Raw genomic sequence first — 25,486 nt, 5'->3', positions numbered from 1 at the left:
CCATCATATATTTAAAGTTTATGCAGAACGTGAAATAATTACTTTTGAAAAAATGTGTCATTTTATTAACATTACTATGTGGAGTTCTGCGAGCATATTGAAGTTACATTGTAACAATGTTTCCCTGTTTACCGTGGGACCTCAGCTGCTCCACCGTCGATATTTTGTCATTTCGTTGTTATTCAGAAGCAAAGGTGAATTAAGTATCGTTTCCAATGGTGAGATATAAACATAGGTAATTAATTTCTGTACAAAAAAATGTTACCCATATCAGTCTAGCATCACCCAAAAACTTAGTCTATATTAGCGGGGTTGTAGTGAACGCTGGTCCTGTGATACCAGAATGCAGGAGGTTTATGTCAGTCTCGGTACATTTGTTTTGTCACGAGACGAAGTACAGTGGAAGCGAGTCTCACATATACTCGACTGGCTCTCTCCACAGCAGTGTTGAGCACAGCAGAAACCACAGCAATGTGGCATTCATTTACTAGTAAGAACGCAGAACTGATGACATTGATTCTTCCTCCCTCCCAACTGAGCAAAGTCGTGATGAGCGACCTACAGCCGTAGGCTGAATGAACTCAGCCAAACAGTCGCACGGCACAAGCACACAGGGGAGGGGGGGAGGGGGGGTGAATGGAACTATGGTAGCGGCGGCTGGTGGCGGGGCAGCTGAGGCCATGTTCATGCAGCCTTTGTCCAACAGCGTTGGCGTTGGCAGGGCGACTATGCACCTCCCAGTTCCCTGTCTCAGGTGTTCTTAGCACCGCGTACACCCCGAGATGTGCCGACACGACACGCCAGAAAGACCTTGTTTTATGTGAGTGATGGATAAGTCTTGAACCCCTCATTTTTTATTTTCCTCTAACTTGTGGATCTCGCGTGTATTAAAGTAGAGAGCTGGGTTATATAAGCGGCGGTGTGGGAGGTGCATCCCCTGCCCTCCATCAGGGGAGTATCTTGCTGCTGCCAACCTCACCGCTGCACGTCCGCTACCAACCCAAGCACTGCCTCACTCCACGGCACCAATCTCCACACACACCCACCCACACACACAGGCTCTATATTAACCACGCCTTAAATAGCATACTAACAGTAGGGCTACCTTCGTAAATTCACACATGTTGTAAGCAGCAGCTCAGATTGCGATAAGACAGTTTAAAATTAGGGAGCATTCGTCCATTCTCGGCGACTTTCTTCATGGAGTAAACAATAACCTATATTCTAAAGGCTAGAACTGAATAAACCCTACCACCTTCCACCCTCACCCCTGTGCTTTCTGCGATCCTCTTACATACAACAGAAACGCGAAACTCGCTGCACAACCGCATCTCGGCACAACGATCGGAAAGGCGGGCGCTAAGGAAAACAAAAAAAGTATATTGTACCCAATGGGTGTTTTGCCTTGATCGTACCCTTCGTGTAACATTATGTTTTCGCAGACGGATGAAAGACGAAGCCAAGCAGAATGTACAATAAGGAGCCAACATTCCCAACAAGCTTAGAGGCCCGGCCAGTGATCGTATTGTGTGTGTACCCGCTGCTCCACCGGATGTGCTGACTCCCCTCCCTCGCCTTCCTAGCCACTCCCTCCCTCATCCGGGGCTCACACTCACCTCTACAGCTTCTCCAACAATCAAGAGGTGTATATAGCTACTCAACCTAACATTGGTCATCTGCACACAAGAGATAAAAATGGTATTGCTCAAGTGCGGGTGTCCGGGCGTTGACTACACTGGCACTGCGCTCCCTGAGATATTTTTTTGACAAACTTGGCTGAACTCTGAGAGATTTATTTACACTCTGAAGAGAAATAATCCAACCGAATTTTATTTTTACAACAGAATCACGTTCGCAATATCCTATCTCTGACTATGCCCATATATATAGGTCTCTCTCTCTCTCTCTCTCTCTCTCTCTCTCTCTCTCTCTCTCTCTCTCTCTCTCTCTCTCACACACACACACACACACACACACAGGGCGTATCTCCCACTCACTTCCTCATGACACTCCCAGCTCACTTTCACAGCAAGGAAATGGCGCCACTTACTTCACTCATTTCTTCTCCATCATATTACTTCAGTCCACCCTCCTCTTGATCCTTTCATCTTTTTTTTTTTCTTTTTCTATCACACACTTCGTTATTCAGTGGCACCACTTCACTGATCTTTTTTTTTTCTCACTAGATGGACCTTTCATATGTTTCCCTGCTCGTTTAATATTAAACACTCGTTAACTATAGTCTATTCACCATAGCTGGGCGTTATCGCGATAAGTTATCGCGATACTTTATCGCTGATAACAAAATCGGATTATCGACCATCCGCTACTTATTTAAATATATATCAGTATCTTCGTTACTTTTGTAACCAAACTAGCGATAATCGCAACTTTTTTCCGCCTCTCAGAAAAAAAAACGTTGTCTCCCTACTGCGCATGCGTGGCCCGGTGTTGTATGAAAAAACTTCGGGGTATGAAATATCTTCGGTGATGAGATTTCATACTTAGATCATGAAAATTAAAACACTAGGTTATTTTTTTATGCTACTCAAAAATCAATATATCATAGAGAAAAATCATTTAACTTTGCCCCCAAAATGATTATTCACTGCCTCAAATTTGATATTCCATATTCGTTTGTGACCATGCCATGATACTGAAGGCACCCGGTGTTGTGTTATTTGGTGTCCCATCGTCAAAAGTTGGCGCTTTTGTTTACAAACACTGGTCTCTCGTGAACTGCGCATGCTCAGACCATTCAGTGTAGACCTGTACAGTCTCACAATGCTTTTTTAACACATTAAGAGTTGCTGGAAAGCTGAATCAAACATACAGTACCACCATCCTCGCTGTTTCTAGAACGACGTACACTCTGTACATATAAATACAACTCGTACAGAGTGTCGTTCTAAAAACAGCGAGGATGGTACGTGGTAGTGGTACTATATGTCTGATTCAGCCTTCCAGCAACTCTTAATTACGGTTTAAAAGCTTTGTGAGACTGTACAGGTCTACGCTTGCTGGTCTGAGCATGCACCGTTCACGAGAGACCAGTGTTTGTAAACAATTTTTGACGGTGGGGACGCCAAATAACACAACACCGGTTCAGGCATTTCTAGTATTACCGTCCATATGTACGTGCCAACGTGTGGTTTTAAGGTTTTGTAAGTTTTCTAAAATACAGATAATGAAAATTTTAATTCATCAATGTTCTATCTGAAATATCAATATAGTATAATTTTCGCCTATCGGACTTATCGCTAGCTAGTATCGGAATTGTGGATTTATATCGGGTATCGGTTATCGGTTATCGCCTATATTTGTGTCTCTAGTTAACGAATATCGGTTATCGCCGTTAAGGTTTTTCATTATCAATTATCGGTTATCGGGAATAAGGTTTTCTGTTATTGTGCCCAGCTATGCTATTCACCACTGACCTCAAAATATATGGACCGGTTATCTCCGTGCAAATCTTGAAGCCCGCAGTCCGCCATCTTTGGCTTCCCTCGGCCCGAGGTATTTATATAAAAATTCAGGCATCAACGCTCGCTGAGTGGCATTAGGACGTGGCAAAACACTTCCTCACAAGTTCATTCATTTTTTCAGTGCCCTAGCTACTAGTTTCTCATTCATTTGTTAAAAAAAACACTCGTTCCCGGTCAAACACTCGTTCCCTGCCTTTACATTTTGCACAAAATATTTTTTTTCGAATTATTTGACTGTAACATACTCTAAATAGCATATATGACGTGTTTTATTTTAAAGTATTATTTGAAGGGTTGGGAAAGGATAAATGCTACAAACAAGAAGGAAAAAAGCAAAATAAAGTCACTGAGAAGTGTATTTAGCCTATACAGTATTCCTATGTTGCTAGAAATAACCAAAACCATTTGAAAAAAAGCCCGTGATTATTGCAAGTATCTACAAGTTATGAAACATAATCATTGAGATGGGTATTAAAGCTCTAATGCATCCCATTCATACTGGAAATGGCTAATAACCATTTGAAAACTATCCCGTGGTTATTGTAAGCCCTACACTGACCATCATCACTGAAAAGTGTATTGAGGCTATAGCTATACTGCATCCCTCTCATACAGGAACCAGTAACCAGTTGAAAACTATTCCGTGAATGATTCAAGTAGGCTACAACTAATAAAATAATAATATTCCTAATTAATAATATATAACTACAATAGATTTACTATCAAATATTTAACACCCTTACCTTGTATGAAATTTAATTTTAAAGAAAAATGAGATGGATTAATGTCCGGCAGAGCGTAGCTCTGACCCTCATTGCACGATGGCTGCCCGTTAACTACTGAATGACCGATCGACTCTATTGATGACGTCACGTCAAGCTCGCAAGCCCAGCAGGTGCGGGAGGCTATGGGTGCCGAGACACGTGGTCTCTCTCTCTCTCTCTCTCTCTCTCTCTCTCTCTCTCTCTCTCTCTCTCTCTCTCTCTCTCTAAGCCTTGGAAGAAGAATACATGGAGTGGCCCTCAACGGGTCGCTCTTCACTGTGAGGTGAAACAAAGGGAGTTGGGGGGCGGAGCTTAGCCAGTGGGCGGAGCCAGCAATTCCACCCAAAACATTGCATTTCTAGCTCCCAGATCGTCGGCGTTAATGAGCTTGTCTGCCTTATTTCTTCCACATAGCATATGATTTTTGGTTATTCAACTGCTGCAGTATATGCACTAAGGATGTATGTTCAGGTTTTAATAGAAAACCCCAGCATTTCCTTGTTCTTATTCCGTAGAAGTTGAGAAGAAATGTTCCACACCCGCCTTGATCCCTCACACCTCCTCTATATATAATGCTCATTATATATTGACCATGGTCTTACTTTTAATGTAGAAGCATGTACAGCTTTCTATGTACGTAGAGCGTCTCAGATTTGATCAAACCTCACTACGAGTAAATAGAAGGATGTATTGGGACAGGAAGGAAAAAAAAACTTACCCATACGCAAATAATAGTCTATATTTGAGTCGACGTCAACCAACCGTGTTATACACAATTATGCATGTCATTGTTAGAGGTATATTAACCAGCAGATGGCGAAAATGTTACATGCAGGTCAGGCACCAATTACTGAGAAGGGTTGGTTACGTGTTTTTAGGGAGATAAATGGTTGTGGAGTGGTGGAGATGGCTTGATCACCAGAGATAAAGAGACTTACAAGAGTGTAATAAATAATTATAATTGAAGATAACTCCTGTAAAAGAGAGAGAGAGAGAGAGAGAGAGAGAGAGAGAGAGAGAGAGAGAGAGAGAGAGAGAGAGAGAGAGAGAGAGAGAGAGAGAGAGAGAATGAGAGAATGAGAATGCGAGAGAATAAGAATGAGAGAATGAGAATGAGAGAAAATGATAATGAGAATGAGACTGAGAGAGAAGCATGAGAATGAGAATGAGAAAATGAAAATGAGGGGAATGAGAATGAGAATGAGAGAGAGGTAATGAGAATGAAAATGAGAGCGAGTGAGAATGAGAGAATGAGAATGAATATGAGAGAGAAGAATGAGAATGAGAATGAGAGAATGAAAATGAGGGGAATGATAATGAGAATGAGAATGAGAAAGAGGTAATGAGAATGATAGATAATGGTAATGAGAATGAGTGAATGATAATGAGAATGAGAGAGGTAATGAGAATGAGAATGAGAGAGAGAATGAGAGACAGAATGGGAATGAGACAGAGAGAGAATGAAAGATGAAAATGAGAGAATGTAAGAAAGAATGAGAGAGAACGGTTAGCGAGAGAGAGAGAGAGAGAGAGAGAGAGAGAGAGAGAGAGAGAGAGAGAGAGAGAGAGAGAGAAAATGTGGTTTATATCAATTGCACTTATTTCACATGTTTTGGAAAATAACTGTGCTCATAGCATTTCTGATAGCACCCAAAGACCTCTACATTTCAGCAATTTGATCTGTTTGTGTGTAAAGGTCACAGAAAAGGAATTACGCTGGTACACTCTCGAACAATCTTCCTTCATCTGTATTTCCTCCTGCCTGCGACTTGAACTCTTTCAAGAGGAGGGTATCAGGACACCTCTCCTCCCGAAATTGACCTCTCTTTTTGGACACTCCTTTGACCTCTATTCAGGAGCAGTAAGTATAGCGGGCTTTTTTTTTTCTTTTTCTTTACGCCCTTGAACTGTCTCCTTAGCTGTAAAAAAAAGAAGAAAAAAAAGACAATCATTCGCATTTTTTTGTGTCGCTCTTTTTCTAGCACAGTTTTTTCGCCTTTTATGTAATGTTTCGCCACAAAAATCATTGTATCATATCGAGGAAACGTTATGCTGCCATTCCTGCCTCTGTTGGGTGCGTGGGTGTCGCTTGTTCAGCTAGTCGGGCAATGTTTTAGCGGCGTGGAGGGGGCGGAGCCAAGCTGGCTTCACTTTTGTGACGTCATGCCCTCTCCTTGTATTCTTCCTTCAAGTTTTCGGCAATGCATCGACGCAGCAAATAAAGCGGACAGAAGCTGGGCTTAATTAAAATAAACTTTTTATTCAAAAATAAAGATGTACATACTTCTGCATTATAATAATTTAGTCAGACCACACTTTGAATACGCGGTACAGTTTTGGTCTCCCTACCATGAAAAGTAGGCTATATTGATAAATTAGATGTTCAACGTCGGGCAACAAAAAGTTATCCCTTCCTTGCGCAACAAACCTTACGACGAAAGCCTCTCAACTCTCAACTTGTTCTCTCCCGAGAAACGTCGCCTCCGAAGAAAACTGATCGAATGTTTTTAAATACTTCTGGCTTTACGAATGTGGACAAATCAGAATTGTTTATGACCGATGACACTTTGCGAACGCAAAATAATGGTACAAAACTTAAATGTAAGCAAGTAAATTCATACTGCACCAAATTTTTCTTCACCAACTTTGTAGTGCGAAAATGGAACAAGCAGCCCACCTTCAGTGGTCCAGTGCAACACGATTGACTCCTTTAAAAACAAGCTCGACCGACACTTCCTTCAACTTAACATCTACTAAAGTAGAAATATAAGGTTTTGGAGTCATTTGATTATTGTAGAATCAAATCACACTGTGCCGACTCTGGGCCACGACATCCCAGCGACTTTTCCATTTGATAAGTTGGCTCCCACGCTCCAAAAAGGGGGAGAGGTTTTATTGGGGTCTTGATGTTTTGCCGACTGTCTGGGACATTCGGCCAAATAGTTGCCAGCATGTCGTGCTAACCCTCACGACTCCAGACTCTCGTCACGACGTCGGTGCAGCATTCGGCAACAGTCTCAAGACCTCTTTCAAGACATGCCCGACCCTTTCACATCAACACCCAAGACCTCGTGTACCCTAGCTAGAGTCGTGGATAGTCGTGGCCCAGAGTCGGCACAGTGTGAACGAGGCTTGAAGCCCCGTTCACACTGCGCCATGACGGGCTCGGGTCGACCATCAGGCCCCTAATAAGGAATAGCCTACCGGCGCTATAGGCCATATGTATAAAAAAAAAAAAAAAAAAAAAAAAAAAACTACTACTACTACTACTACTACTACTACTACTACTACTACTACCACTACTACTACTACTGTAGTGCGGCGACTAGGCCTGATAAGGGAGCCTCCCATAACCCATTTATCGAGTGGGGTACCTCTTTGGCCGACTCGGTAAGGAGTGGCTGTCCCGCCACACTGGTCGCGGGTTCAATCCCAGGCAGCCGGCGAATACCCTCTCCTTGTCTTGATTGATTTCTCGTGCGTTTCAATACACGCAGAGGACGTGTGCTACCGGGAGTGTAGTAGAAAAGAGAAAACCAAATCTCGGGGCATTTCACTGGTGGCAGCGGTGGTATTGCCTATCACTAATCATGGTGTTATGTCTCAAAGGGAAATTGTGGAGATATGTCTCAAAGGGACATTGTGGAGTAGTGACCCGATAGTGGTCACTATCTATAAGGTCTCAACACAGAAATTAATCTACATAGTGGGAAAGCCGTGTAATGCGGCGACTAGGCCTGATAAGGGAGCCTCCCATAACCCACTTGGCGAGTGGGGTACCTCTTTGGCCGACTCGGTAAGGAGTGGCTCTCCCGTCACCCCGTCACGCTGGTCGCGGGTTCAATTCCAGGCAGCCGGCGAATACCCTCTCGTCTTGATTAATTTCTCGTGTGTTTCAATACACGCAAAGGAAGTGTGGGACCGGGAGTGTAGTAGAAAAGGGAAAATCAAATCTCGGGGCATTTCACTACTACTACTACAACCGAGCTTCATGTATTCTTTCATGCGAAGTTGACGCATTACAATAATAAAATTTTATACATTTCCCAGAATGAACGCTGTAGAGTAGATGACGATGCAGGACTCGCAGCCGAGACCAAGTCCAAGATCACCATAAACAAACCATGGCTGCCTCGCTCCGGCCGCTTGCCTTCACTCGGCTATTCACCTCCATTCACAGGTTGGTTTGGGCAGAATTAGAAAAAAAAGCGGCGTAGATAGATAAAATGGGAGGTGAAGATCCACTTTAGACTCTTCTAATTTTTCAATGAGGTAGTTTTCAAGAATTTTGAGTAAAAATCTGATCGGCACGCCTGAACCTCCGGGGCGCATGTTAGATTGAAATAAATGCAGAAATTAAGATAATTATCCAGAATTACAGGTAGTAGAGTAGGTCGCCACCAAGCCTGCGCGCTGTCATGCCATGTTTTGAAAGTTACAACTTGAGACAAAGGACAGCATATTGTTAAATATATAGTAACCTGTCTCCGCATATAGGGCTAATAACGCATTGCTTTGTAATTAGGTCCTGTCTCAGAAGGGAGTTTACTGACAGACATTAAAGAGATGAAGGTCACATCAGATTTTAGACTGCGATACAATAGACTCATTCAGAAAACAAATATATATATACATACTCACTTGTCACCACAACATTAACAATTATACCTGATTCACTTCCCTCCCCTGCACACTCGGCTTCCCTGTCCCCCCAACAGCCAACACAAATATGTGTGTTATACACCTGTACAGGTGCCCTGCACATCATATATCCAGATCCAGATTCAGATCCACAGCTGTATCCTGTATTCCACACAGAAGGGAGTGGTAGGGTCATAGGAGAGGCAAAAGATTTCATAGGGTGGTTAGTTCGGTAAAGATGTTCTTTAACTAGCCCTCCTATTTTTGGATATAAATAATTTTTGTTCTGACTGATGTTGATGTGTTTTGGGCACTCCTATGGAATCTGGGTCCTGCCTGGCTCAGCTTCTACCCGCAGCCCAAAGTTCCAGTTATGCATTTTCTGCTGCTTTGTTACCACGCTGGGTGAGCGAGCCATCCTGGCAGTGCTCCCTTCTACATTGTCAGCGAGCCATGTCATACACTCACACTCTCTCTAACTCTTTACCACACTTTCCATTGCACTCTAAAAAAGGGCAGCGAAGAAGAATCGGGATTATGGGGTGAGTGGCCTTGAGGCTTGTGTGTGATTGGCTGGAGCGGGGGTGTAGTGCAAGACTCACTGATTAATGGCTCTGCCTCCCAGTGCCTGACGCTCCTTATCCTTGGGCAATGTTGAGGTATATGTGGGTAAAAATGCCAGAAATTACACAGCTCCCGACCCCTGGCACACTAATTATATGGCAGCTTCATTCTTAGCTTTTTTCTTACACCTTAGTATTTCCTGTTCTTCCTACCTTACTCAGTATTAACGAAAAAAATCGGAATACTTGGTAAAAAGTAGTTTCATATCTTATTACAAGCATGATTGAAAATGCAATAGAATGTATGGTAGAGAGTTAGAGAGTGTGTGAATGTATGACAATGTGGAAGGGAGCGCTACCAAGATGGCTTGTTTGCCCAGCGTGCTAACACTGCTGCAGAAAATGCATAACTGGCAACTTTGGCCCGCGGGTAGCAGCTGAGCCAGGTGGGACCCGGATTCCGTAGGAGTGCCGACCCCCCTGTGTTTTCACAATTCCTCTCACCATAATTTTAATTTTTACATACCTTACTGAGGTGAGTCTGAGTGTTTGTAGAGCAATGCAGCACATTCCAGGAAGGTTTTTCCTGCTTGCATTCTTCCTCACTGGTTTGTAATAAACAGTGCCTCTTGAAGGGTTAAAATTACAAAGCCTGCCACAAGTGGGGTAGATAATGGTGGTAAGAAGAACACCATGTTCCCTAAACATTTGCAGCACCTCCAGGTCTCCATTTAAAATGTCTTAAATGAGTGAGAAAAGCTTGTTCTGTCAGCCATGACGTGCCATGTTCAAACTTGCGGGTGAATGGCAGACCCCTCTCCCATAGTGCGGGCGAGTATGATTTGATTATCATTGATTTTAATATATATGGTTTCGTTCAGAGTGATAGGTTTTCCCGGGAGGTTTGAAGGTTAGTAGAGGACATACTATATGACAACAAAAGTGTAGCTGGTTAAATAGGAGATGAGATACGGAAAGGTGCATAAGTAAATCTTAACTGTTTGTTCTATCTATCCATATCTCCGATGCCCTGTTCCTTCATGGGAACTTCACTCCAGGGGGTGGTCGTAGCAGAAGTGTCTTCATCTCTCCCTGTTGTGGCACTCCCTCTCAGCACTCAGTCCTGCTACTTCCAACTCTCTTTCTCCAATACTTGCTCAGCCTATTGATCCACTCACAACCCCTCCCTCAATCCTTCCCTCTTCACAAATTCTTTCCTCATTCTCATCATGTGTCCAGACCATCTCAGCATACCACTCTTCATCCATTCGACCACTACACAATCAACCCCCATCGCTGTCACACCCATATCAAACCTCTGATACACGCTTCTCCATCCCATCCTGAAACACCACATGTACCTCTTATAATTATAACTTATTTCCACTGCACGTATTCTTAATTGCTGTGCTGCGCTCCATGTCCATGGCTCTGACACGTATGACAAAGTTGGCGGGACAGTACATTATGCCCCTCTTTGCCCCTAGAAGATTAAGGTATAAGGTTAGTTGCTGAAGGCATTTCCCAAAGGGCAGATAAGATTAGCCTAAGATTTTTTATGTCCACCTCTGTCTTATTAATGAGTCTAACGTTTTTCTCTTGCTTAGTTTTTGCTCTGTGTTGATTAGGAGGAAACATTTGATATAGTTAGAGTAAGGAAAGTCTAATCTCATACTTGAAAATAAATTAGAAAGTTTATGAAACACATTGTGATGATGATAGCCTTCACTTGTCTTTATTGGTAAAATCACAGCAGTAATATAGGAAACAATGGCAGGGCTATAGCAGCAAAATTTGTTTCTTATTCCATGAATTAAAAGTGTTTAGTATTGTCTTACTAATTATTGGGGGCAAGTCGCCTTAGGTAAACGTAAATATCAACGTGAGAATCATTTGTTTGTTTTAGAAAATAAAACTTTATCCTTGTATATAAAACAGTCTCATTACACCCTTCTAGGTTGACAGGTCAGCCAGTCTGCCTGACCCGACCGCTGTGCCGAGTGCCCCCTGAGCAGCCCGAAGGACCTGAGGGAGTCAAGGAAACAGATGCTGATAAGAATGCTGAAGCTAAAGAAAACTTATCAAAATCACAGACTGCAGGAACTCAGGCTGACGACAAAGGGCTTCCTCATGAAACTGAAGTTTTAGAAAAAAAGAATGAAAAGTTAAAGCCATCTGAAGCAAGCAATGACTTTGCTGCAAAAGAAGAATCTGTTGAAAAAAAAAAAAACAAGATTGATGACAAAAAAGCAACCAGACAGAAAAAATTACATGATCTCCTCTCCTCTTTGGCTTCAGTGAGAATATATTTCAGTTGAATAGATTAGTGTTTCTGTTACTCAGTGCACTTAGTATTGTATTTTCATACATGAGATTGATAACAAACATCTAGGCTTCTCCTTCAGTTTGGATAGAATTCAGTACATTTGACACCTTACTCACCTTTATTAGTAGAGATGCACGTGAAATTGTTGCCCAACTCGCTTGTCCTGGAAAAATAGTAATATGATTATAAAAATTTCAGTCTGACCCCACTCCTGTAGAGCCTCAAGTGCAGCTCTCGCGTCCCAAAGCTCGGAAGAAGGCCAAACGTGGGGAGCAGAAGACTCCACCCAGCCAGACAGAACCTGACATTGGTGAGAACTTTCACATAGATTTTTGAAGGCTTTGAGTGTAACATGCAGACGAGTGACATCCTTGCATAACTTGGGTTCTAATAATGTTGTACTCTGCAATCATTTATCTAGACTAAAGAGAATTTTTGTTTTGTTTTCTAATCCAGTGTATGTCTAGATCAAAATTATGATGAGAAACAAAGTGGTTGAGAGCAGTCATACATTTTACTGTAGAGACAAGCCTGAGGGTAGCAAGCAGGAATATGGGATGGGGTTTTGAATGCATTAAAGTCCAGGAAAAAGCTTGGTTAAATTCTTTCATGTAAATGGTCGCATGTGATCCGTAAAATTTAGATTAAATGAAAGATTAAATAATGGTCTGATATGGTGTTGAGTTTGGCATAGAGCACTTCCTCTTCCTTATTTTCTCACATCTCAGTAAAACTGTACACTGCAATTAGAGCCATGAAGCCCAGTGTGCCTCAGCCTCTCTTGTGTAATACAGTCATCAACTGGAGGTATAGTGGAAGTCACTAAATGGCAGGCCACTAGCCAGCCTTTCAACCCAACATCTTGCGTTGTGCTACATTTCTTCATGATACTAGTTAGTAAATGTGAACAACTACCCAGAGACTGGCTGACTCTAAATTAGATTGCATATTGCATAGTATTTCCCAAATCCCACATTCCTCCTCCAGTAAACTACTTTTATCCTTAAAATCTTTGTGTAAGTGTCTCTTTACAGCCTTTTGTGATTTATATCCATCATGTTGTTGTTCATGCTGTCCTCCTCTTGAAACTGATGTAGATAGAAATGGGTCATAAAAGATTGTATTGGATCATTCCTTGTACAGTCAAACCTCGGTTTATGAGTGTTTTGATTTACGAACAAATCAAAATTAAAAAAAATGCTTTGGTTTATGAACAGTGACTTGGTATATGAGCATCCTGTTTCCACAATTTTTTTTTTTTTAATTTGTTGCCACCTCAAGGGTGGGGAAACGGGCTATATGGAGGCCATCGGGGTCATGCGTACGTCCCTCCGAGGAGGAACCACAAACCTTTGCCGGGTGATGGCTCATGAGGGGAGGGGAGGATGCCGATAGACCGATTATCAGCTGACATCAGCCTAGCCAACCAAGTCGAAAACATGAGTGTGGGTTCCCTCTGTTCGCCGCAAGATGAGAGTGCTCAAAGACGAAAACAATGGGAATAGTCTCAGTTAGGGTTGCCACCTTGAGCTAAAAAATAAGGAACACAACATCTCATTCTCCAATACAGAACGAATCCATATTTTGACACATTTACCACGTTTGAACTTCCCACCACCTCCTCCCTGTCGCGTTTGGTTCAGCTCGGCGCAGCCTCAATACCACGCGAGCTACCGACTTGAGAGGGAGTGTGCAGCTTCACTCTGATTATGAGCTTCCACTGAGACAATAAAACTTGTGCTTCTCCTGTGGTACACTACGCCGTAGACTTGTTCTTCATTCATCACATTGCGTGGTGCGCCACCAGTGGAGCACGCTCCTTTTGCTCCAACCTTGGCGCAAGCCGCCATACACACATTGTTCCTTCAAAAGCATGCGTCTTGTACCACATGTGGAGCACACTACTTGTTGATTCATTACAAGATATAGCCTATCTTATGAGATCTTGTGACACTTTATTCTTAGTATTACTTTATCCTACAAAATCTTCTTTCTTCTTCCATTCCTTCCCTCATCCCTCTCTTTACCTTTCTTTTTCTATCATGTTAATCTTTCTTCATCTATCTCTCTTTTACATTTCTCTTTTCCCTTTTTTCTGCTGTACTGACTGACTTACTGACTGACCGAGTGACTGACTAATTTCTTAATGACTAATGACGTGAGTGATTAACTTACTGTTTTGCTACTGCCTGAATAAATAGTTAACTTTTTGACTGACTCACTTATTTACTAACTGATTGGCTGACTGACTAAATAAATGAATGACTGACTTCCCATTGAACTGACTCAATAAATTTTAGACTGAATTCCAGATGTAGGCTGATGCTTAATAACTGACTAACTGACTAACTGAAGAAAAAGCTGCTGAGTGACTAACATTTTAACTTTATATGTTGAGTGACTGACTAGCTGACAGACTGACTGACAAACTGATTGACTGACTGAATGACTGATTGACTCACTAAAGGTATATATAGCTGAAGAATAAGATGACTAAATTTTTAGGTTATTCTCTAATAGTGTGGCGGCTTGTCACCATATTTAAAAAAGATGGGGACATGCTAGACAAAAGCCCCAAACTTTACTCATGCATAGTTTGGGATCCTAGCTATGATTCTAGAACTGGCACCAAGCAATCCGAACTCTCAGATGCCTGAATGAGCTCATTTTATAAAATACGCCATTTTGCGGATGCGAAAATCATGAAAAAGGAGAACGGCTTCTGGTAGCGTTTCTAATTGCTCAATATTCAGGACAATATTGACATATCTTTATTCATTGTGTTTTCAGGCATTACTGCGTGGTTAGTAGGCCATAATAATGGTTTAAGCAGGAAAAATGGTACGAAGTTGGAGTCTACTTTTCACATCTGCAACTGCATAATTCTGTACACCTCCAGTGAACCTTCCTACAGGAGCATTGCCCATCAATGACACACACACACACACACACACACACACACACACACACACACACACACACACACACACACACACACACTAACCTTTACCACCACCCGCACCCTTGAAACAGCTGTGTGTATTATAACTTTACGCCAATCATCACCAGGTGTCACTAATGATCCACCGCGACAGGTAGCCAAACAGTTTACAAAGGAGACCAACAAACAAAAACATATATATACAAAAAGAAAAATAAACTCAGCATTTAGATTTCAATTGAGTTTTTTTAATCAAACTATTTAAACTCTCATACACTTCAATGCACTTTTTTAAAGCAACATACAATTTAAGCTCTAATACACCTTTCATTGCATCACTTTTGGCTTGAGCATGTGGAAAATTCTTCAAAATCTGGTCTTGAAGCGTCCCTTGTTGATCTCACATTTGATCCCGAAGTTAGCAAGACGACTCTCATACATCTGTCTCAGTGTGGTAAACTTGAAGCAGAATGTACCATCTTCTACTCTAAATTTCTTTTCAGTTGCTAGTTCATCCTTGGAACTGTTCTGATTAGGGATCGATGCCAATTTCTAAAATCAGTCAAGCAAGTCAAATGATATTTAGCTGCGTATGGAGTATGCATCTCATGTGTGACGAGGCTACACTCACACAGCTCTTCTGGACAGCGTGGAGTCTAAGGCTCTTCGTCTCATCAGGCTCAGCTCTCCTTCTCTTACTGATAGTCTTTTATCTCTTAAATTCCGCCGCCATGTTGCCTCTTTCTCTATCTTCTATGGATATTTTCACACTGACTGCTTTTCTGAACTTGCTAACTGTATGCCTCCCCCCCTCCCGTGGCCCCGCTGCACACGACTTTCTATTCTTGCTCATCCCTATACTATCCAAACCGTTTATGCAAGAGTTAACCAGCATCTTCACTCCTTCATCCCTTACACTGGTAAACTCTGGAACAGCCTTCCTTCGTCTGTATTTCCTCCTGCCTATGACTTGTCCTCCTTCAAGAAGAGTGTATCAAGACACCTCTCCACCCAGAATTGACCTCTCTTTTGGCCACTCTACTATTTTCTGTTGTTGGGAGTGGCAAGTAGCAGGCTTTTTTTATACACTGTTTTTGTTGCCCTTGAGCCGGCTCTTTTGTTGTAAAAAATAAAAAAGCACAGCAATGAGGTCGCCAATCCATTCAATCTATCCATCAATTATGTCGCCTGCAACTCTCTGGCCATAGACCTGACACTCTCATCTGCACTTAGAGTTCTGAACTCATGCAAGGTACCTTCTTGCTTAGTGCAAAAGATGCAGCTGGCCTCGTCAAGAGACCGCCTTAGGCGACGGTGTCTGCTTGCCACACTACTTTCAGGGGTGTTGTCTCTTTCCCTCTGTCTGGCCCTTTCCAATCTGTTGGCATTGAATCGGGAATGGCAGGACTTGTGCCACTGTGCTCGGTTGGTGGAGAACTCCTCCACACTTATGTCAGCACCAAAGGGAAGAGGCACTGGCAGGGCGTTAAGTTATCTGAAGCGAGTCAGATATTCCAGGAAGGATGCATAGGTGGTGACTGCTGTGGTATCTGTTCCTCTTGCATTCAAGGGACAACGCAGATGTTCAGATGTTCGTTTCTGGCAGATTATGCACTGTGACCAGTCCATCTTGGCACATATTCAACCCTCCAACACGTGGTAAGCTGAAACATAGAGCAGACACTGTTGTAAACATAATTACATGTACAGTATGTTTAACGTGACATGTGTGTTACGAGTGATATTATTTGCACATTCAGCAAGTAAAAGTCACTTGATTTACCTCCACGCCCATTAATATGCACATGCCAAATAGGACTATGATTATAATCACACGCTGCAGAGCACTAGTTTTAAGACCGAGGAGCCTTCTAGCACAAAACTTTGCCTCTACCCAAATATGGTGAACCTCATTCCATATACCCCTGTACTAATACAACTGAATGGATCTTCCTGCCACGATGCAGTCAAGAAATGTATTGAAATAAGAAGAAAACACTTGATTTTGGTAAATATCATCATTTTAATGCATATAAAATAAAAAAATGATCTGAAAATAAACGGTTTATTTTTTTCACAGAAAAATTAACAAAAATGTCTAACTGTGTGCAGTTAAGGCGACGAGGTGGTTGGATCACTTGGTGCCGGTTCTAGAATCAAAGCTATCACCCTGGAGACTACCAGGAAAAAATTTGGTGCTTTTGCCCGGCATGTTCCCATCCTTTTACTAAGCTGCCGCACTGTAACTCACTGAATGACTTACTGACTGGATGACTGACTATCAGAAAGTCTACCTAAATAAGCAAAAAGAAAAGATTCTGTCTTATTTCCTGACTGAACCATTGACCAACCGATTGACTGAATGCTTAATTGACTGACTGACTGACCGACTGACTGACTGACTGACTGGTTGACTGACTGACCAACCGACTGACTGCCAGGTATGGTGTGGTCTTTGGTGATACTGAACCTATTTATTTTACTTTATCCTTTAACAAGGGTTTTGAAAAAAAAATATTACAATTAAGAGGCCAAATTTAGCTGAATACTGGAAAGTTTTCACATAGGATAAATGTAATTTTGAAAAAAAATTATTCTGTGCTTAAACTGAATAACACTAAATGTTTTGTTGGTCATAATTTCATTCCATCCTATGTTAATATGAATTGAATGATATTATATGCTAAAACAAAAGAAAACTAGGTTTAAGAATACTTAGATTTTATTGTTTTGCAAGCAAATGTACCACGGGTGGTGTAACACGCAACCGTTGAAAATGCGTGATGTACCACCAGTGGTACACATCGCAGGGAAAGTGTTAAGGAACAGGTGGCAACCCTAAAATCTCTCTAGTCTGCCATGAGTGACAGCTGCTGCCCCATTGGTGAAGGCAGGAGGAAGGGGGAGGGAAGTTACGCTGCGTATTTTACACGTATTTCAGGACGACCCTTGACAAACATAATTGTATGGACTGGTTTTGTGGTTCACCAAAAAAATGCACTCTACAGTTTTAAAATACTGAATTTTATCTGCCTAACCATTCAGACAGCCAAATGTGAAACAAATGGCGTGCCATATTTAAAGGAAACGGTGGTAAGTTGTAGAGATAACATCCGTGCACTTGGGTTCGATTGGATTTGTGCTTTGGTATGTGATCTTAAGTGTTTTCAGCACTACAGTGTGCATTCTCTGTGCTTTAACAATGTCCCCAAGAAATAAGGTTAAAAGGGATGGTGCTGCAAAGAAGAAAACAGGATCGGCGGATATTATGCTCGCAACATGAACGGGGTGCAAGTCTCGGCGGCTTGTATGCCCTCCTGGACGTGACCGACTCCCGTTCACTTGCCATCTTGGATGATATGAACTCAAGATTATATATGGGACTGGGCATAATGGCAGATGGGAGTTCAATGTGAAGTGCAGTAGTATCTGAGTGTAGGACAACCTCACCCTACTATAGAATGGATATCAAAATGTTAAAGAACACAACAAACTTTGCATTCTAGAAAAAGGAAAGGGTGTGTGTGGAGACATGATCGAGGTTTATAAATGGATGAAGGCTGGATAAGATTCAACAGGACATAGGCAAAAATTGGTTTACTAACAACAGGGGTGGATGAGTGGAATAGGCTTAGCAGTCATATGTCGGGTTAGCTTCATGTTGGTGGCCAAACGTAGTTCCTGTGCCTCAAGAATAGGGAAACTGTGGCTGCTACACCCCGGAGCGAAGCCTACACCTCGAGCGTAATTAGCGGTTGCGGGAGTCTCCGCAACAATTTTGACGCATTGATTTGTGTTTTATATTACTTATCATTGCTATTTGTTAATAAAATTACTTTAATTTTGGATAAAACAACATGTTAAATGATTTTTATATAATGTTTTGTCCAGATTTGGGACGCATTAATGGGATTTACATTAATTTCAATGGAGAAATAAGTTTTGGTTTATGAGAGTTTTGGTGTGCGAGCACAATTCCTGAACGAATTAAACTCGAAAGCCGAGGTATGACTGTACTTATTTTTTTATATTAAGTACTCTGATATTAATGATGATAATCTTTCAGATCCTCAACTTGTAACGGCAACAAAAGAAGTGGCAAAAAGCCTCGGTGGAGATGCAGAAACGACTGAGTCTGAACTCCTCTCCACCCTGCGTCTCCACTCCCCAGAGACAACAGCACAGTCTCCCCCCTCTCTCAGGTCAATAGAACCAGAACTGGGCATTGCTAACGAATTTGAACTTATGCTATCACAAATCCGCTAACTTATTCCATAACTTTCGCAATCGCAATTCCGCAAATTTCAAGATTTAGTTTAAATCACAATCGCAAATCCACTATCACAAATATCTGCACAATATTTGCAGTCTTCCACCACAAAACTTGACACTGCAAATGCAAACCGCAAACAAAAATTATATTATCAATAGTTCTCGAATCTCTTTTCACTCTTTGTGATGTAATGCTGTAGCTAGTTGTGATCATAAATACTCTACTGCTACTTCAAGTATGGACAATTTGTAATCATATTAATTAATTTGTAATAATCTGATAAGCATCTATTTTAAACTTCTTTTTAATGAGAAGGACCAAAGGAAGTTCATCAGTGTGACTGTCACAATTAAGTCCATATTCATATACCCTATCTCCTTCAAGATACTTATGATGTTTATAATAAGATCCCCTGAGAGGTTTATGTGAATATGCTTTTTGTAAAAAGTGGAAAAGGCAACAGCTAAAAAAAGTTTTGAAGTTAATCAGTTTTTATTTTAATATTTGAAGTATCTATCAGATTGAGGCTTTCTGGGCTGAACTGGGTTGGCTCCTCCACCTGTTAGTGGAGGTTAGCGGAAGTAATACCGCAAACGCTAATCCACAAATGAAATGGAACTTCCGCTATTGCGGATTAGTGGATTTTGTGGACTAATTAGCGGAAGTGCCCAGCACTGACATGTTAGTGGAGGTTAGAGGAAGTAATACCGCAAACGCTAATCCGCAAATTAGCGACCTATTTGTCGCAAACGCAAATCCGCAAATGAAATGGAACTTCTGCTGTTGCGGATTTGTGGACTATTTAGAGGAAGTGCCCAGCACTGAATAGAACCTTGTCTTTTTCATACTCCATCCACTCTTCCATATTATAACACCTTCCATATCTTCCCAAACCAGGTTCACATATCTTATCTTCAACCCCTTCATTAGGTTTCCTATTACATATAACACATTCAGTCTCCCTCTATTGTACCTCTCACATTGTACTCCATAAATTTCATTGATTCATCACTCCTTTAACATTAAAACAATTTAATTAAAAGGCACTGACATTCACAATCAATATAACTTTCAGCTAACCACATACTCAGTGAAACTGCTTCAGCACTATCACAGGCCTCAAAATATATAGCACATGAAAGATTTTTATGGCAGTTTACAACAAGATATGATATTTTTATGTATCCTATGAATATATTTCATGTTTTAAATTTATTTATTTATTTAGGATTAGAAACTCAGTTCATTTGCTTGTAAGATGAGATTGGCACTAATTGACAGTTTTCCTTGATGCAGTGAATTGTTTGTTGGGATGAAGGTAGAGAGGAAGCCAAAGTCACAGAAGGAATTTGCACCTCGCTCCGTCCCTTATGACAAGGGAACCAGAGACTCCAGCCAGTTCACAAAGCAGGACACAACCCGCCACCGCAGGACATCAGCTCGGCCCCCAGCCTCCTCTGTACCCAGGTTAGTTTTGGTGCTCCTATTCCTCCTATCCTGTATATTGATCCCTGTAATGTTTGCTCTTTATCCTTATTACCTTAGGGTTCCCTTATGTAAACTTTGTCAGGAAAAGCAGGAGGAACCGTATGTGAGATTATCAGAAAAGGTTTTGTGGGTCATGTGGAGCAAAGGGAAAGCTGCTAGATGGAGTGAAGGCTTTTTAGAGATGTTAATCTGGATCTGGATAATAATGTGCAGGGCACCTTTCAGGTGCATAACATGCACATATGCATGCATAATGCATTTTTTTTCTATGTGAAATAGGAAATAAGAGTTTCAGAATTCTTGACAGTGTATGACAGTTCTCCACATTGCCACTGGCTGTTCTGTTTCTGTTTGTCTTAGGGATTGCGAATTGGTGTCCCCTTGACTATAAAGCTTCAAAAGAATTTGGAAGACAATTGATTATGAAATGAATGAACATCTGCTGTTTGTGAGGAGAGCAGATTACATGATCTTAAAAGGAAATATATTGGTAATGTTGCTGACTGTGCAAATTTAAAATGTGAAATGAATGACCCCAAAGTGGGCGTGAGTGATGAAGTGATATGAAAGTTTATGAAAGAGTAAATGGTGGAGTGAATGAGCTTCGATCTGTACTCTTTGTCATGGAGATCACTGGCCACATTATACTATGGATGAGCTGCAGAATGTCACAGTGTCAATGAGCAGGTTGTAGTCATTGCCAGTGGTGGAGTATATACAGCAGGGTGTGGGTCATGTGGCCAAATTCCTGCGTGATTCTTGTCCCCTGATAGATGCATTTTGCAGTTCATAAAGTTTACTCTCCTCACCCTGCATATGTATGTGGGATATGGAAAGTTAGTGATTTTGGTAGTTATGATAAATTTATAATCATTTCTTGTCACCAAATAATTTAACAAAAGTTAGTTAGTTGAAATATATTTTCCTGCTATAAATGATAAATAAAATGAACCCACTGTGTGTTTTCTTGTAAGCTGATTTATCTCCTCTTATTACCTTCCTTCCTACAGGACTCCGGTGGACTTGTTTGGGGCTCCGCCTTTGGGGATATTTGGCAAGGAGACTGTCCCCTCCAAGAGTCCAGCCCCGTTATCAGTGCTGCCAACATGGGAGCGGCTGCAGGCCCATGAGCTGCAGCTGAGCACGGCACATCCTCCCACCAATGCATTTGTGGAGATGATACAGTGGACCAAAGAGGGAAAGCTGTGGACCTTCCCAGTAGACAATGAAATAGGTAAGTTCAGCTGAATATGCAATGAAGAACATCAGTGTTTCAGTTGCTGAAATGTAGAAATATATATGGTAGGGAGCTGCTGAGATAGTTAGTTTCTGGACTGATTAATATTTACATGTCAAGGTATTGCAAAAATGCCATGCATGGTAATGGGTTAACCATATTTTTGGGGGGAGGAGAAAATAAAAGATTATGTTGTAAGGCTTTTGAAATGTGAAGAATGTCATTTTTATATTGTCAATGCAAATATAGATGATTATTATCAACCAGGGTTGGCATGATTAAAATCAAATAATTTTAACCAAGTGATTATTATCAATTATAATCAGAAAAAAATCACTAATCACTAAGTTTTTAATCCTTGAAATTGCTTCATGCTGTCATATTTTCCAGTTTGTTCATGTGGTGTTAGATGTAAAGGCAAAGTTGCCGCTCTTGGCACAGTATTGATAGGATCACTGCAGTCAGCATAGCATATCTCATCATAAAAATTTGTAAATTTGATGGCCACTTTCATGCTGATTGATCATTGCCCCCCAACTTTCTTTTCTAGATCTAATGCACATGAAAAATGTTTTCCCTAGTTAAGATATTTTGAATTTATTTACTTCTTTCCAAGCAGGTCTGGAGGAGGAGAAGAAAGTAGGATTTCATGAGCATGTCTTCCTTGAGAGGCACCTGGAGGGATGGTGTCCCCGAAGAGGCCCCATCAGGCACTTCATGGAGCTTGTGTGTACAGGACTTTCCAAAAACCCATATCTGACGGTGGAGCGTAAGAAGGCCCACATTGAATGGTACAAAAATTACTTTGCTGAGAAGGAGGAGTTACTGAAAGAGTTGGGTGCCATAGAATCTGCACAGTAAGCATGGAGGGACAGAATTATTGGACTTCAAGGCAAGTTCTCCTTTGTCCTTTGTATCTTTGTAATTGTGTCTCATTATAGTAAAGGAACATGTTAACAACAGCTAGAAATATGCAAATGCCTGAAGATTTTGTAAATATGAAACTGAATGGCTTAATATATTGTTTTTCTCTTCCCTCAACATCTTACATCTTATACTTATTTTTACAGCTTGCCTTCTTGTTCTCCAGTGAGGTGTTGATAATGTAGGAAAATTAAGTAATAATTTAAAATCTTTTTCACCATAATAGTTTTATGTCAAGCCAGTTTCTGCTCTCAGGAGTGGGGCTTACAAATACAGTACCCTCTCGAGTTTCGCGCTATCCGAGTTTCGCGATCCTCGACTTTAGCGCTTAGTCCTAAATTCTTACCATCACAACTTTCGCACATTACCGCCATGAGTTTCATGTTGCTTTGACATGTACGGGTCACATCTACCTACCCTCGGTGTCATGCATGCTGCCTTAAAAGGCAGTGTCCAACCATTGGGGCCATGGACAACCGCGGTTGCCTGTATGCCCAACCTGGAGAGAGTTGGTTGTCCTTATGAATGGAAAACGGTTGTGAGTACGAGCGTGAGTACGTGGGTACCAAACGGCTGCATGTAAACAAACAGACGACGGCAGTGGCTGAGGAGTGAGGAGCAGTGGAAGATGGCCCACCAAGAGATTCATAAAATGGACTGGCAGAGCTGCTTTGCTTACTACTTGATTAACAAGATAAGAGAACACCCCGTGCTGTGGAACCACAGTCCAGAAATCTTTTTATCAAGTCTATGAAAATTGTAGATCTCCCGGTGTTGTTTTCCTTTTCTTCTTCTTCTGCTTCTTTTGACCTGTAATGCATGGCAGCGATGGTGAAAAGTAATAGTGAAAGTAGCAAAAGGGCATAGAAAAGCAAAATCAAGGAAAGAAAAGGACAGAAAAACACCCAAGTTCAGGGTGAAGTGTATAAGTGCGCACTGTTAAGTAACTAAGGGTTGCTTTCACAGTCACTTTGTTTGTTTTGATCGTTACCAATGGCGGCGATCGCCGCTTAGTATTTCACGTGAAACTGGCCGATGGGGTAGTGGCGGCTGCAGACAAAGCGAGAGATGTTGAGAGTAAGTGGTAAGTGCGGGGCTAGGCTAACCCCGCAGCCGCCACTACCCCATCGGCCAGTTTCACGTGGAAATACTATAGCGGTGACCGCCGCCATTGGTAACGATCAAAACAAACAAAATGACTGTGAAAGCGGACTTAAGTGCATGTTGTGAAGTATAAAAGTGTGGAGAAGGAGGACCTAAGAAGTGATACAAAGCGTTACAGGTCAAAAGAAGAGGAAGGTCCACTACACTGGCCGGTGTTGCGAGAAATATCTCCCTGATGAAATTAGTCATTCTGCTGTCCACGCATGCACGCTGTGGGAATACACAGCATTGAAAGTATTAATTTGCTTGGTTTTGTTCTAGTCTGTCCGCTTGTGATCTTTGTGAGCGGCAAAGGAAATAAGGAAACAGTAAGCAAGTTGAACCACTCTGCGAGCTATTTTGCGGCGGTGGCAGCGGTTTACGTTCAATAGGCATTGAAGAGTCTATCATGATATTAGTGATTTCATGATTTTTAACAGAAAGAGTTAGCAGTTTGGGTTTGCAGGTATTTAAGATGTTGCCATTGGGCCCACATTCACCGTGGTGATGGACGACGACGCGGGAACGAATCCCCACACGCCACTTGGATTTTCACCCGGATTTTTGTGGCACAAAAACATTCAATCATGCTGTCCCTGAAGACCAAAGGAGAGACTCTAGAGGAAGCAAGAGCCATCAAGACCGCAGGGCCACGGCGTATGGAAGATGTGCATGGCACAATGCAATACTGACTGGCTTGCATGGCTGGCGCCATCCAGGCAGAGGCCCCACCTGGGAAGGCCTGCCTCCACCCGACCATCAGGCCAGGCCAGGCCAGGAAGATACCTACCCAACAGGCAAAGTAAAAAAAAAAAAAAAAAAAAGATTATTTCATAACACAGAAAATTACCAGAAAAATCTAGGTTTGTCCAACTGTCCCACAGCCGGTGACTGCGAGCGACCGCCCTTACTTTAGCAGACGACACCACGTGGATCACAAGCGTGTATTCAGAACTGCCAGCCAATTGTAAGGCAGCCGCCTTCAACTGGGGCTTCAAAGTGATCTGTTCTTACTTCCCATTTTCTGCCTTTTAACAAGGTATGTATTTTGAGATAACAAGGGAGTAAAGTTGAAAAAATTGTGATCACAGTTAAGGAAGTAAAGTCAGAAAAAGTCATTATTTTCCACGAGTCGGAACCAATAAGTGCTTTTACATGGATTTCAGTACCTCGAGTTTCGCAATCCTCGAGTTTAGCGCCATACCTTCGGAATGAAGCAAACACGAAACTCGAGAGGGTACTTTAGTAATATTTTAATATTTCATGTTTTGTCTGCAAGGATTATGGATAGTTTCTTATTGCCCATCTCACTACCAGTGAGAATGGCTTGTCTTTCTCTCGGTCTGTCTGTTTGTCTGTTTCCCCATTACTAAAAAATCTAAAAAACAAATTGACGCCAAATACACATGAGAACATCCTTTGGTGATTATCTCAGATCAGTTAACACTTGGGAAAACTCGAAAAGAACTGACTGACTGAAGGCAGAAATAATGACTAAATGAAGATAAAAAGTAAGTAAAAAAACTGACTGAGGGAATGACTGTGTGGAAAACCTGCCCATGCTTTGAGGACAGACCATGAGTGCTCCCAGAAGGTACTAAAAGTGTCTGAGAGGTGGTCTGGCCTAGACCATGAATGCCATAACCTGTAAATAGGAGCACATTCATATCTGGACTGTCCTGAACAAGTGCCACGCACCAT

General features: G+C 41.7%; 1 protein-coding gene across 1 annotated transcript; it reads left to right on the top strand.

Moving 5' to 3' along the window:
- Nucleotides 1–1,528: 1,528 nt before the first annotated feature.
- Nucleotides 1,529–22,735, top strand: LOC127001779 (28S ribosomal protein S31, mitochondrial-like). The gene is made up of 8 exons (XM_050866939.1): nt 1,529–1,643; nt 8,300–8,429; nt 11,411–11,750; nt 11,978–12,089; nt 18,787–18,922; nt 20,290–20,460; nt 21,492–21,715; nt 22,338–22,735. Exons 2-8 carry the CDS (start codon nt 8,374–8,376, stop codon nt 22,577–22,579), a joined length of 1,281 nt encoding a protein of 426 aa, XP_050722896.1. The 5' UTR covers nt 1,529–1,643; nt 8,300–8,373; the 3' UTR covers nt 22,580–22,735.
- Nucleotides 22,736–25,486: the final 2,751 nt, after the last annotated feature.

Source organism: Eriocheir sinensis, chromosome 21 (assembly GCF_024679095.1).
Source record: "Eriocheir sinensis breed Jianghai 21 chromosome 21, ASM2467909v1, whole genome shotgun sequence".
Lineage (NCBI taxonomy): Eukaryota > Metazoa > Arthropoda > Malacostraca > Decapoda > Varunidae > Eriocheir > Eriocheir sinensis.
This window is presented reverse-complemented; position numbering and strand designations above follow the sequence as displayed.